Here is a 13769-nt window from a genome sequence, read left to right as displayed (position 1 = left end):
CTAAAACCTTAATAAATACTGCTGGTACGATCACAAATGGCAATTACACATAGCAAAACAAATAAATTATAAGTAAAAATCGGAATAATTTTTTTTTTCTTTTTTTCCTGTAATAATGTAACGAATCTGGTTCTAATGTGGCGGACGTTTTCTACTGTACCTGAACGTACCGCGCCCGAGAGCGGTGAGCTTGAGAGTTTCACTTTCAATGTTTTCTTGAGAACACGTCAACTTTGGCAGTCAGGAGGCGTTTTGTGTTGAATAAGTTGTGAAATAAATGATAAAAACGTGACGATTTCTTTGGCGATGTTACCACAATAAAAATTGTCAGCTTAACTTATAAAGACTGGCGAACGGTGGTCGGAGGAGTACCTTGGAGATTGTTGTTGTTGAGCCAGTTCACGAATGTGCACCCCACCCTCATATTTTTCTATAATTTGCATCTTCATTTAGCAGGTGAGCGTCAACTTTTTCCCTGTTTCAACACCTGTACCAACCTTTTCGAAACCTGTGTTGATTTCTCACACAAGAAAATCCACCGTGCATTCGTCTGCGGTGCTGTCATGTCGTCATATTTCAAGCATGTCGTCGGATGTAGAAACAAATGGCGAGTCAAATTTTACGTCTGAGGTCGAAAAGATTGTGTGTCGAAGAGATCTTATGTCGAGGTACCACTGTAACAATAATGTCGAAACATGCTTGTGTGTATTAAATGCGTTATTGAGTGACTCCACTCAAATCCACTCGCGCTTTGACACTCATGCTTCCGAGAACAGTCTCTCTCTCATAGCCCCCCTGGTGGGTGAAAATGTCATTGCCTGTAATTGACTTTCCGAAAAGAATTTAAAATTAAGACTTTCCCGGTAAAATGTTGTCTATAAAATTTGTAAAGCAATAAAACGAATGAAATGAACTTTTTTTTTTTTTAATGGGTCAAAATTATTTTTCAGACAGATCATGTGACTAGCACCTTTGGGACGGTCATTTGCTTTGCTTGGCCAAAACCACCTGAGGCCCTTCAAGATGGATATATGTAATTCTTTCAAACCTAAGCTTTCAAAAGCAACAACAACTACTGAGTGAGAACCAAGGACTAAAGATGTGAACCATGAAATGCTGGAGACTCGCCATTTGTTTCTACATCCGACGACATGCTCGAAAGACGACGATTTATGACATCGCCACAGTTTCTTTGTTTTGCCGGAAGACGGACGTACTGCGGATTTTCTTGTGAGAAAAATCAACACTAGTTTCAAGAAAGTTAGTAATGGTGCTGAAAAGAGGAAAAGGTGATGCTTATCATTTAAATGACAGAAAAATATAAGTATGGTGTGCGCATCAATGAACTGGCACGACATTACGGCCGTAAAATGTCGATCTCGACAGTCCTCTTCCGACTTCCATTCGCCAGTCTTTATAAGTTCATGTGACAATTATTATTGTGGTAACATCGCCAAAGAAATCATTAGCTTCATCAGGTTTCTGATCATTTATTCCATCAACTTGGACAACACAACACCCACATACTGTCCTCTGCAGTTGATGGCAGAAACAAAACATTAAAAGAGAAAGTAAAATAGAACTGCACTCTCCATCTCACCGTCACGTCAGCAACGCGGTGCGTTCAGGTACAACAAAAAACGTCCGCCACATTAGAACACGATTTGTTACATTATTACGGGAATTATTAGTATTATTATGTAATTATTCTGATTTTTATTTATAATTTATTTGTTTTGCTATGTGTGATTGTCATTTGTAATAGTACAAGCAGTATTCATTAAGGATTTAATGTAGGCTTTCGGGCTGTGGAACAAATTAATGGAAATATAATGTATTCTTATGGGAAAATCCTGCTCCACATTCGACCATTTCGACTTACAAACAAGGTCCTAGAACGAATTAACTTTGTATGTAGAGGTACTACTGTATAATTCGGTCAGGAAGCTGTACTAAAAAATTATTTTTTAAGGAAATAGTCATCCATTTTGTCTTCGTGGTTACCTACAACACGCTTAAAACAACTTCAACTTAAATTGTGAAGGTATTTGACCGAAAAAAATACATTTTTACGATCAATCGTCTGATTAATTGTCCGCTTAATCGTTTATAAAAATATTCGATAGTTGCAGCCCTAACAACTACAATGTTTTGCAGTGCTTTTGTATTGCAAATACAGTCATTTCTTAAGACAATTCCTGGGGGCGGGGGGCTTCACGGCACAGTGTATATGACTGTCATCATGACTGTTTATCTATCATGTGACTGAGTTAGGCGGATCTAGTGTTAAGATGGAAGTGGGTGGTCAAAAGGTACTGTCCACTGATGGGAGCTTCCACTTGTAGGAATAACTACGTGTTAGCATGAAGCAAATTTGACCTATTTCCGTGTTCGCTTTCGAGTGAACCTTTAACGTGCTGATTGTAATTATGAAAGAATCATTAGAAAGAGTCGCTCATGAACGTTGAGTTCCCACCCTAATCACGGCCTCGGTAAATCCCCGCTCTAACGTGGCTCAACTTACCCTCGAGCGTCACTTGTTTTCCAGCCTTCTTAAGGGCCTGCACCGCCAGGTCGTGCGTCGCCTCCCGGAGGTCGTTACCGTTCACCGACAGGATGGCGTCGCCCACGCGGAGCGCGCGACTTTGGTCCGCCGCGAGCCCCGGGAAGATCTTGGAGATGAGGATCGGCATCCGATTCTCGCGCCCCCCTTTGATACTGATGCCTAGCCCGCCAGACTCCTGTTTGACAACTCGGACCTTTCGCACAGCCTCCGCGCAGATGTCCGCACAGACCTCGCCGTGCCTCGAGCCCGAACTCGAGCCGGGACTCCCGTAGCTCGAAGCGGGACTTCCAAAGTCCGAGTTTGCGGCGTTGTTGGAGTACTTCCCGGGGCTGCCTAATCCGTAGGGGCCGTCGTATGCACCCACGCGATCGGGGCTGCTGCACCCTTTCTGAAAGTGGTCGTGGCCAGAAGATAGACCGCGACCAGTGTTCCGTGACTTCGTTCCCAGCTCGTTTCCGTTCGATATGCCATTTCTCAGATCATCGGGAGCAGCGCTGTGGCCCCACGGGTTCGCCCCCTGTGTGATTCCCTCCGCCTCGGCGGCTAAAGTCAGCGATTCGCGGCTAAGTTCGGCCGAAACTCGGATCCAGCGGTCGCGGAGAAGTAGATCCAGCTGACCGTTCTTATCAGCTCTGGTCCAAACTGCCATTCCTGATGGGCTAGCCAGCACCGATGCGGCCACTTTCACATTAAACTACTCATAAACTTTCTTTCGTCTGCAGTGTTTGCACAGGGAACAACTAGCTAAGCCTTTCAACTGGGTCACAGCGACACACCCACCCACTCACCCACCTTCTCACTCTCAAACGACGACAGAAGAGAGTCCACGCAGTCTCCAAAAAAGAGGGGAGGACTACAAAACTGTAACCAATGTTGTGAAGTTCAGTAATTAAATCAATTCGAGTTCCAACTTCAAAGTTGCTCTGTTTAACAATTTCATATCCAGTTGAATTCTTCAAAAATAAAGATTACTCACGTCTACTTATGTTCCTTGTTACTGTGCTATGTATTTATTGTCCCCCAATCATTTGTAACGTTCATTTTGGTTAAAAATTATGGAGACACACTATTGAAGTGAAAGTAAGCAAAGCACAAAACATTACAATGTTGCTTTTATTTTGAATAACAGAGCCCACTTCCACGTCAGGCGTTGTTTTGCTATGTTAGCTTGGAGCATGTAGTGGACTGTCTAACGTGCAATAATACAACCCTTTTAAAGTATGGAATCACCAGTCTCGGACGAGCACTCACTTAGACATTTTATCATGTAGAACAAACTCAGACATAAAGCTTGAAAAAATAATGAATTAGTGCAAAAAGTGCAACTCTTTAGCATTCAGAAACACAAAAATAAATAAAAACATTGTGGTGGTCAGTAAACGTTACTTTTATAGAGCAAGTGCAGGGAAATATATATGGAATCACTCCATTCTGAGGAAAAAATATGGAATCATCAGAAACAAACAAAGAAATAACTATCAAAACACATCTCTAGTATTTAGTTGCACCACCTCTGGCTTTTATGACAACTTGCAGTCTCTTAGGCATGGACTTCATGAGTATTCTTCATCAATTTGGTGCCAACTCTCTTTGATTGCAGTTGCCAGATCATCCTTGCAGGTCGGAGCCTTGCTCTGGACCATTTTTTTTCAATTTCCACCACAGGTTTTCAATAGGGTTGAGATCTGGGCTATTTGCAGGCCATGACATTGACTGGATGAGTCTTTCTCCAAGCAATGCTTTAACAGTTTTAGCTCTGTGGCATGATGCATTGTCATCTTGGAAAATGACAAACATATTTTAAATTGAAGGGATAAGAAAGTTGTCTAAAATTTCAATATAAACTTGTGCATTTATTGAAGATTTAACCACAGCCATCTCCACAGTGCCTTTGCCTGACAAGCAGCCCCATATCACCAAGGACTGAGGGAATTTTTATGTTTTCTTCAGGCAGTCATCTTTTTAAATCTCACTGGAACAGCACCAAACAAAAGTTCCAGCATCATCACCTTGTCCAATGCAGATTCTTGACTCTTTGTTTCTCATGATTCCGATTTTTTTCCCCCTCAGAATGGAGTAGTTCCATACATATTTCCCTGCACTTGCTCGATTAAAGTAACTTTTCCTGACCACCACAATGTTTTTTATTCATTTCTTTTAGTGTTTCTGAATGCTAAAGAGTTCCACTTTTGAACTAATTCATTAGTTTTTCAAGCTTTTTATCTGAGTTTGTTCTACATGATAAAATGTCTGAGTGAGTACTCGTCCGAGACTGGTGATTCCATACTTTTTGCTAGGGGTTGTATAAGCTTTGCACTTCATTTATTCATTCAATTCCCCTAGAATTTCAATGGACATTAACCCCTTCAGACCTGCATTTTTTCTGCTGGGCGCTGATTTCTACTCAAAGACCAATTTTTTGGTCAGGGATATTTCATGCTTTTATTGGTTATTCTTTATGTTATGTTAATGTGTTTTTAATGAGAAATGAGCATTTTACGTTATCCTTTTTGAAGTCGGATTTGGTCAGCCATTTTCAAAAGCCAATAATAGCAAAGAGGGCGTGCCAAACCTCATGATTTGATTTTGATGTGTAAAGGTTCATCCAATCATCTACCAGAAGTGGCAATTGCAACTAAATTCAGTATATTAATTTTTTTAGAGACACCACTGCATCAAGTCCTTCAGCAGCACGCTTAGGTCTCATAGGGTTAAATCAGTGGAAGCATTAGGACTATTTTAGGGGGGCTGAAAGACCCCCTAAATAATTTGCTGTTGTTTTATTTGAAAAAAAAAAAATGCTGACGTATTCACTATGAACTTGCCAGAATAATAATTTGAATCAATAATCATATAACCCGTCATTATTAACTTAATTATGCTCATAAATCTGTCAGTTTTCCCTTACTTCATAGAGTAAGGTAGAGAGCCCTTTCAGTGCGTCGCTATCCAATCCATTCCACTTTTTCATATAGAGAACGCCCACATCTCTGAAAATCTACGTTTTCCCTTCGATATTGCTAGCAGTCGGTACTACCTTTTTTTTTTCTCTCGCAGTCGGTCTCTGAGCACGTCTTACCTTTGTTGTTTTGTGGTCAAAAGCTACATCCCAGCTCTAAAATAACGCTGCTACTTAGCTGCTGCTAGCTAGTTACAGTAGTCTGAAATGCATTGTGAAGGTCCTAGTAGAGTTAAGTGTGCACTCTTGTTACCACTATCTTTGGGGTGACTTCCTTCTGGAGCATCAGCTTTGTTTCTCACTTTACGCATAGATGAGCACAGGAGCTAAGCTCATTCATGTATGATTATCACCAATGAATAGATATAATAATACACTAATAATAATCACTCCACCACCTTTATTGGAGTCAGAGAAAAGGAGCGAAGAGGGTGACAGGGGAGAGCCCGCGACTAAAAAGGTGAGTTGAAGAGTAATGATTAGAAAGTGGAGAATGCCAAGAGTAGGATTATATATAGCATACATACACCCCCCCCTCACACACATATACACTACAGGCCAAAAGTTTGTACACACCTTCTCATCTGTGTGTTTTCTATATTTTAATGGATATTTACAGTACATTGTAAATTTTCATTGAAGGTAATATGAATGAATATGTTCGAAATTATGTAGTTAGCAAAAAAAAGGTGAAATAACCAAAAACGTATAGTATTCTAGCATCAAAGTAGCCACCATTTGCTCTGATTACACTTTTTTGAACACTCTTGCCTTTCTCTTGATGAACTTCAAGAAGGAGTCACCTAAAATGGTTTTTGACTTTCAGGGTTGATTAGTGGAATTTACAGCTTTATCAATGGGTTTGTGACCTTCATTTGTGTTGCATTGAATGGGGTGTGTCAAACTTTTGGCCTGTATGAATTGTAGTTTGAATTGTTGAATGTCTACAGTATGTCTTTGTCCTTGTCATGTGCTGTCCTTGTGATTTTCTTGTCATGTCATGTCCTTGTAATGTCCTTGTCATGTGATGTGATGTCCTTGTGATGGGATGTGATGTCATGTCCTTGTGATGTGACGTGATGTGATGTCATGTCATGTCATGTCATGAGATGTGATGTCATGTCACGTCACGTCACGTCACGTCACGTCACGTCACGTCACGTCACGTCACGTCACGTCATGGTCTTCTGCTGCTGTAGCCCATCTGCCTCAAAGTTTGTTGTACTGTGCGTTTAGAGATGCTCTTCTGCCTACCTTGGTTGTAACGGGTGGTTATTTGAGTCACTGTTGCCTTTCTATCAGCTCGAACCAGTCTGGCCATTTTCCTCTGACCTCTGGCATCAACAAGGCATTTCCGCCCACAGAACTGCCACTCACTGGATATTTTTTCTTTTTCGGATCATTCTCTGTAAACCCTAGAGATGGTTATGTGTGAAAATCCCAGTAGATCAGCAGTTTCTGAAATAGCCCTTCTGGCACCAACAACCATGCCACGTTCAAAGCCACTCAAATCACCTTTCTTCCCCATACTGATGCTCGTTTTTGAACTGCAGGAGATTGTCTTAAACCATGTCTACATGCCTAAATGCACTGAGTTGCCGCCATGTGATTGGCTGATTAGGAATTAAGTGTTAACGAGCAGTTGGACAGGTGTACCTAAAAAGTGGCCGGTCAGTGTATACTTTCGTTTGATCATGGACGGCTAATGGCTAATTACTGTCGAATGGTAACTTCGATACATCTGTATCTCTCACCCGTAAAACCGGATATCCGGTCATATCGGTTTATCGTTCTCAAGCTTAGCTCCTTCCCCACAAATGAGCCTTTTGCCCGCAGAAGGGGAACGACGAGCTCTAACTTACTCGCCGCCCTAACCCTAACCCTAACCCTAACCCTGCCGCCGTGTGAAAGGATCTGGGCTATTTTTGTGTGATTTTTTTTGCTCCGAAGAATTTGAAATATCACTCGGTTCGGGTTAGCATGGCGGCTAGCTGTCAAGCCTCTTGGTTTGTTTATATTCGCCGAAGCCATGGCAGGGAAATGACAAAAGCCCCACTAACTATGGTGGCATAAAATATCGTTCGAGAGGGGCGACAGTAAAGGTGAAGTCGACAGTTTTGACCATTATGGAGTAATTTCGCCATGTTGTACTGAATAAATACATTTCTATTATTTCATATTCCATTTAGCACAAGACTCTTATTTGTCATGAACATACTATTTATTTAGCTATTGGGGAAAAGTACTGTACTTAGATAAAAAGAATACCCTGTAAAAATATTGGAGTAGAGAGACTGAACCAATTACATTTTGCGGCAGTCTTCGTTGCATTTTCCGCGTTCTGAATAATTCCCCCTCGATGGGCTGAATTGTAAATCAGATGAAACCATGACCCTGCAGACATCATCCTCCTGTTGGGGACGCTACAGCCCCATAATGGTAGGCGTGGCTAAACAGCGGATTAAAAGACTTAATTTCTCGTCTTCTGCGCTTTGCGAAATTGTTGTATATAGTCGAATCGTCCCAAATATTATTCCTACTGACATAATAATGCTATTTAAGATTTTTTAAAAAAAATTCTGTCGTAAGCACTATAAGTCCTTTCATTTTTTCATCATAGGGGTCTTTTGAGTCATGCTTTGTCTGGCCCCTCACCTAGGACCTGATTGCCATGGGTGACATTGCCAGGGGCATAAAGCCCCAGACAACATAGTTCCTAGGATCACTAGGACACACAAACCCCTCCACCACAATCAAGTGGTGACTCACGGCACGACAAGTTGTTTTTTATTTTGGCGATTGAGACGAGCATATTCTTAAAAAAAGTGAGTAAAAATCATATTGTGTTACATGAAGTTGTGTTGAATAACACAATTTAACAATATATTTGTATAATTTGCTTTATTTCTATCAATAAAGGAATATCATTTGTACAAATCATCGGATAACTTCATGCAGAGATTGCAGCATATCCTCTCAAAAGTCAGTAAAATCATAATATGTTATGTGAAGTTGTGTTGAATAACTAAATTAATCTAATAATATGTAAATATTCATTCATTCATTAGGGTTTAATCATGAAATTCATGTTTTACCATTGAGTCTGCTTTTCGTCAGGCAGCGCCATTTTGTCGAGTGACATCAGGACTAGGACCTCCCAGTTCGAGTGGTGTTCGAAGGATATTTTTCCTGGTCTGAGGTCAGAAAACTCCGACTTCCCACAAATGCAGCATCAGTTTCACCAATGAGATGCCGCAACAATAACCACATGACTCCATTATAATAATCAGAGGTAACAATGTTTCTTCTCATGCTATTTGGACGGATGATTGTTTATAGCGTTGTTCTGGTCTGAATTTGATCATTTTTGTGTCATCTTTTTAGCCTAATATGGTCATTCATTCATTCATTTTTCATGCTGCTGTTCCTCACGAGGGTCGCGGGGGGGGGGGATACACCCTGAATTGATTGCCAGCCAATTGCAGGGCACAATGAGACATACAACCATTCAAGCACACACTCATATACCTACGGACAATTTGGAGTGTTCAATCAGCCTACCACACATGTTTTTGGGACGAAACTGCAGGCCCCGGAGAAAACCCACGCAGGCACGGGGAGTACATGCAAACTCTACACGAGAGGGCCAGAGCCACAGTCTGACAGTTCTAAGATCAAGGGTTCAATATGGTCATGTTATAGTATAGTATTGAAGCGGCATGCAATGTTAAAGAGTCTTGGTAGCTCAATTGCTGTGTCCAGCGCTGTAACTCTGCTGCACTCTGTGAACTCTCTAATGAGCCGGAATGCGCGCGGCTCTTTATAGTGTCTCTGTCACGTGACTGTGACGCAGCCGGTAACGCGCTCGGCCAAACAGACACACAAGTACGGTGGGTGAATTATGTCAAACAAAGGGTCACCACACAGGTCACCCCAGAATTCACCCACACAGGACGCCAGGCGCAACCCGAATCAACAGTACGGAACGGAAGGGTTGCACGGCCGGGGCGTCCGTGGAAGACGACCGAACGGACAGTCAGACGGCCGTCCAGGATGCCAGATGCGGGATGCCCAAGCAGAACAGTCTGGAGGACGCCCAGGATGCCAGGCAGCGGGCGACCGAAAGCGACGTTCAGGCCGGGGCGTCCGTGGAAGACGACCGAATGGACAGTCAGGCGGCCGTCCAGGACGCCAGATGCGGGACGTTCGAGCAGAACGGTCTGGAGGACGCCTATGACGAGGAGCGCGCCGTGCAGCACCGCCCAGGCGAGGCCGGAGAAGCGGACGCCAAGAGAGGCGGCACGCGTTGCTCAGCAGCGGTCGAGGAAGAGGTCGAGACGTGCGACGAGCAGCACCACCCAGTCGAGGCTGCAGACGAGGGCGACGAGGGCGACGGGTGCGGCGGTCGGAATCGACCGGTAGAGGCCGGAGACGAGGGCGACCGACGTGGTGGTCGGAGTCGCCCGGCCGTGGACAAGGGCGACAGGCGAGACGAACCAAGTTGACCGGTCGTAGCAGGAGCGGGGGAAACGCCGAAACCAGAGCGACGCCATCGTTGTCCAAAGGCAGTGGACGAGGAGAGACGTCGGGGGCGGCGTTAGCTGGCGCTGGCCGAGGTGCGACCTCGGAGACTACCGGAGGTGCCGGCACAGCAGCAAGGCTAGAGGTGATGGCCAGCAGCGTAGGTAGAGGACTGACTTCGCAGACTCCCGGAGGCGCTGGAGTGAGGTCAGTGGTGGCGGTGTCCAGCGGCGCCGGTAGTGGGGCGACCTCGGAGACTTCCAAAGGCGCAGGTGCTGGAGCGACGTCAGCAGCGGCCAGAGACGCAGGCACTGGAATGACGTCGTGAGGCAGGCCAAGAGTAGGCGCAGTGTCGTCGAGTAGACCAGGGCCGGACAGGACGCCGTCGATTAGACCAGGGCTGGACGGGACGCCGTCGAGTAGACCAGGGCCGGATGGGACGCCGTCGAGTAGGCCCGAGGCGGACGGGGCGTCGTCGAGTAGGCCCGAGGCGGACGGGGCGTCGTCGAGTAGGCCGCAGGCCGGTGCACCGTCGTCGAGTAGGCCGCAGGCCGGCGCAATGGCGCCGCAGCCAGGAAAGCCAGGGACGGGCGCAGCGGCGTCGATGGAGAGCGGCGACGGAGCCGAGGCGAGCGAGAGCGGGGCGGGAGGCGAGACAGCAACGTCGGCGTCGGGAAGTGCCAGCGCGGAAGAACGCGACGGTGGCGCGGGTACCGGGACAGAAGTACGGCTGCGAGAAACCGGGGCGGAAGTGCCGCCATCTTTGGCGGGTACCTCGGGCAGCAGGGCTCTTGAGGCGGGCACCATGGGCGCCTCTGAAGTTGATTTGCAGGACGGTTCAAAAAGTCAGAGGAGGTGCGCCTTGAGCCGCGTGTACTTGCCCACCCTCGGCGGATAGACCACGAAGCGCTGTGCTCTGACCGCCGTTGAGTACCCGAGCGCGGCCACCACGTGGTAGAAGCGCATGGTGTCGTCGGAAACACCACGGAGGACGAACTGCTCCTCCGCAAATGCAAACCACGCGGCCGCAGCAGACTCGTTAAAAATCGCTAGCTCGAGAAAGCTCGCATCCGCCATTGCTTAAAGTGGTCAAAAATGCCTCTGAGAGTTCAGCGAGGCTCGTCGGGGTCACCAGTGAAGCGGCATGCAATGTTAAAGAGTCTTGGTAGCTCAATTGCTGTGTCCAGCGCTGGAACTCTGCTGCACTCTGTGAACTCTCTAATGAGCCGGAACGCGCGGCTCTTTATAGTGTCTCTGTCACGTGACTGTGACGCAGCCGGTAACGCGCTCGGCCAAACAGACACACAAGTACGGTGGGTGAATTATGTCAAACAAAGGGTCACCACAGTATAATAATAACAGCTCATATAGATGTTGTGCTAAGAAAAAAAAAACATTTTTTTTTACTTGAGTAATATTACTTAGCAGTAAAACTTCTCTTACTTGACTAAAATTTTTGGCTAATCTACCCACCTCTGTCTCAAAGTTGATTGTCAGCCCGAAAAAGTGATATTGTTTCGATTCTGTGTTTACAACGGATGTTCTGTCCTCCACCAATCAGCCAATTACAAGATAAATTCTTTGTCTTCATCCATGTTGGCAGAGCTCTGGAGGCTTCATAGACTAAGATTGTAGAAATAAGACAAGAATATGCAATACGTCATATACTTGCACTAAAAGTATGTTTAGCTACGTCCACTGACTTACAGTGTATCACAAAGGTGAGTACACCCCTTGGATTTCTCTCGATATTTAAGTATACCTTTTCATGGCACAAGACTGACAAATGACACTTTGACACAATGAAGACGAGTCTGTGTGCAGCTTATATAATACCCTCAAAATAACTCAAAATATAGCCATTAATATCTAAACCCCTGGCAACAAAAGTGAGTACACCCCTTAGTGAAAGTTGTCAATATTAACATACAACATGTGAACTGTCAATATTTTGTGTGGCCACCACAATTATCCAGAACTGCCTTTACTCTCCTGGGCATGGAGTTGACCAGAGCTTCACAGGTTGCCACTGGAATGCTCTACCACTCCTCCATGACGATGTTGCGGAGCTGCCGGATATTTGAGACTTTCCGCACCTCTACCTTCCGCTTGAGAATCCCCCAAAGATGTTCTATTGGGTTCAAGTCTGGAGACATGCTTGGCCAGTCCATCACCTTTACCCTCAGCCTAAAGATGTTCTATTGGTTTCAAGTCTGGAGACATGCTTGGCCAGTCCATCACCTTTACCCTCAGCCTCTTTAGTAAAGCAGTGGTCATCTTGGAGGTGTGTTTGGGGTCATTGTCATGCTGGAACACTGCCCTGCGACCCAGTTTCTGGAGGGAGGGGATCATGCTCTGCTGCAGTATTTCACAGTACCAGTTGGTGTGTTTGGGGTCATTGACATGCTGGAACACTGCCCTGCGACCCAGTTTCTGGGGGAGGGGATCATGTTCTGCTGCAGTATTTCACAGTACATGTTGGAGTTCATGTTTCCCTCAATGGAATATAACTCTCCAACACCAGCAGCACTCATGCAGCCTCAGACCATGACATTCCCACCTCCATGTTTGACTGTAGGCATGACATACTTATCTTTGTACTCCTCACCTGGTCGCCGCCACAGACGCTTGAGACCATCGGAACCAAACAAATTTCTAATCTTCGTCTCATCAGACCACAGGACATGGTTTCAGTAATCCATGTGCTTTGGTGACATGTCTTCAGCAAACTGTTTGCGGGCTTTCTTGTGTACCGTCATCAGAAGAGGCTTCCTCCTGGGGTGACAGCCATGCACACCAGTTTGATGTAGAGTGCAGCCTATGGTCTGAGCACTAACAGGCTGACTCCCCACCTCTTCATTCTCTGCAGCAATGCTGACAGCACTCCTGCGATGATCTTTCGAAGAAAGCATTTGGATGTGACGCTCAACACGTGCGCTCAGCTTCTTTGGCCGACCAACCCGAGGCCTGTTCTGAATGGACGCTGCTCTTTTAAATGTCCCGATAAGCTTCTGCTTTTTTTCCGTCTCCTTTGTCATGTCTATTCTCATCTTCTTTGGATAAACAAACATACGCGATGATTTCCCTCTTTCTCTTTTTTCTCTCTCCTTTCTTTCTTGTGACATTGAGTTTAATGTTGATGGTGATGATGACAATGACAATAAATTCAAATTCAAAATGCTGGATGATCTTAGCCACTGTGCTGCAGCTCAGTTTCAGGGTGTTGGCAATCTTGTAGCCTTGGCCATCTTCATGTAGTGCAACAATACGTCTTTTAAGATCCTCAGAGAGTTCTTTGCCATGTGGTGCCATGTTGGAACTTTCAGCGAGCAGTATGAAAGAGTGTGAGAGCTGCACTACAAATTTGAACACACCTGCTCCCTATTCACACCTGGACCTAGTAACACTAATGAGTCACATGACATTTTGGAGGGATAATGACAAGCAGTACTCAATTTGGACATTTAGGGATATAGTTTCTAAGGGGTGTACTCACTTTTGTTGCCAGGGGTTTAGATATTAATGGCTATATTTTGAGGGGAAAATAAATTACCTCTATTATATAAGCTGCAGACAGACTACTTTTCATTGTGTCAAAGTGTCATTTTGTCAGTGTTGTCCCATTAAAAAATATACTTAAATATTTGCAGAAATGCAAGGGGTGTACTACTTTTGTGATACACTGTATACTACAAGTACGTATGTATTTTTGCGTGTACTTAA

The 13769-nt window shown here is 44.9% G+C and overlaps 2 protein-coding genes across 2 annotated transcripts in view; both read right to left on the bottom strand.

The window, feature by feature from the left end:
- sntb2 (syntrophin, beta 2) overlaps window positions 1-3456 on the bottom strand; it is a 48251-nt gene extending 44795 nt beyond the window's left edge. The window contains exon 1 of the mRNA XM_057836772.1: window positions 2525-3456. Within this exon, the coding sequence (XP_057692755.1) occupies window positions 2525-3215 (691 nt within the window). The 5' untranslated portion in view covers window positions 3216-3456. The remainder of the gene's footprint in view (window positions 1-2524) is intronic.
- A 6666-nt stretch (window positions 3457-10122) lies between these two features.
- Window positions 10123-10853, bottom strand: LOC130916664 (skin secretory protein xP2-like). Its single transcript, XM_057837533.1, has 3 exons — window positions 10577-10853; window positions 10233-10357; window positions 10123-10185 (listed from the first exon to the last, which is right to left on the bottom strand). The coding sequence occupies exons 1-3, from the start codon at window positions 10851-10853 to the stop codon at window positions 10123-10125; spliced, it is 465 nt and encodes a 154-aa protein (XP_057693516.1).
- Window positions 10854-13769: the final 2916 nt, after the last annotated feature.

The sequence above is a fragment of the Corythoichthys intestinalis genome, chromosome 5, assembly GCF_030265065.1.
Source record: "Corythoichthys intestinalis isolate RoL2023-P3 chromosome 5, ASM3026506v1, whole genome shotgun sequence".
NCBI classification, from domain to species: domain Eukaryota; kingdom Metazoa; phylum Chordata; class Actinopteri; order Syngnathiformes; family Syngnathidae; genus Corythoichthys; species Corythoichthys intestinalis.
The sequence above is the reverse complement of the archived record's forward strand: the minus strand, read 5'-3'. Positions and strand labels throughout refer to the sequence as shown.

Coding starts and splice junctions, on each gene's coding strand:
- LOC130916664 (XM_057837533.1), bottom strand. CDS start 10,853: ATGGTGCCCGCCTCAAGAGCCCTGCTGCCCGAGGTACCCGCCAAAGAT. Junction 10,358..10,576: donor CTGCGGCCTACTCGACGACG/GTGCACCGGCCT, acceptor ACGTCATTCCAG/TGCCTGCGTCTCTGGCCGCT. Junction 10,186..10,232: donor TCACTCCAGCGCCTCCGGGA/GTCTGCGAAGTC, acceptor CATCACCTCTAG/CCTTGCTGCTGTGCCGGCAC.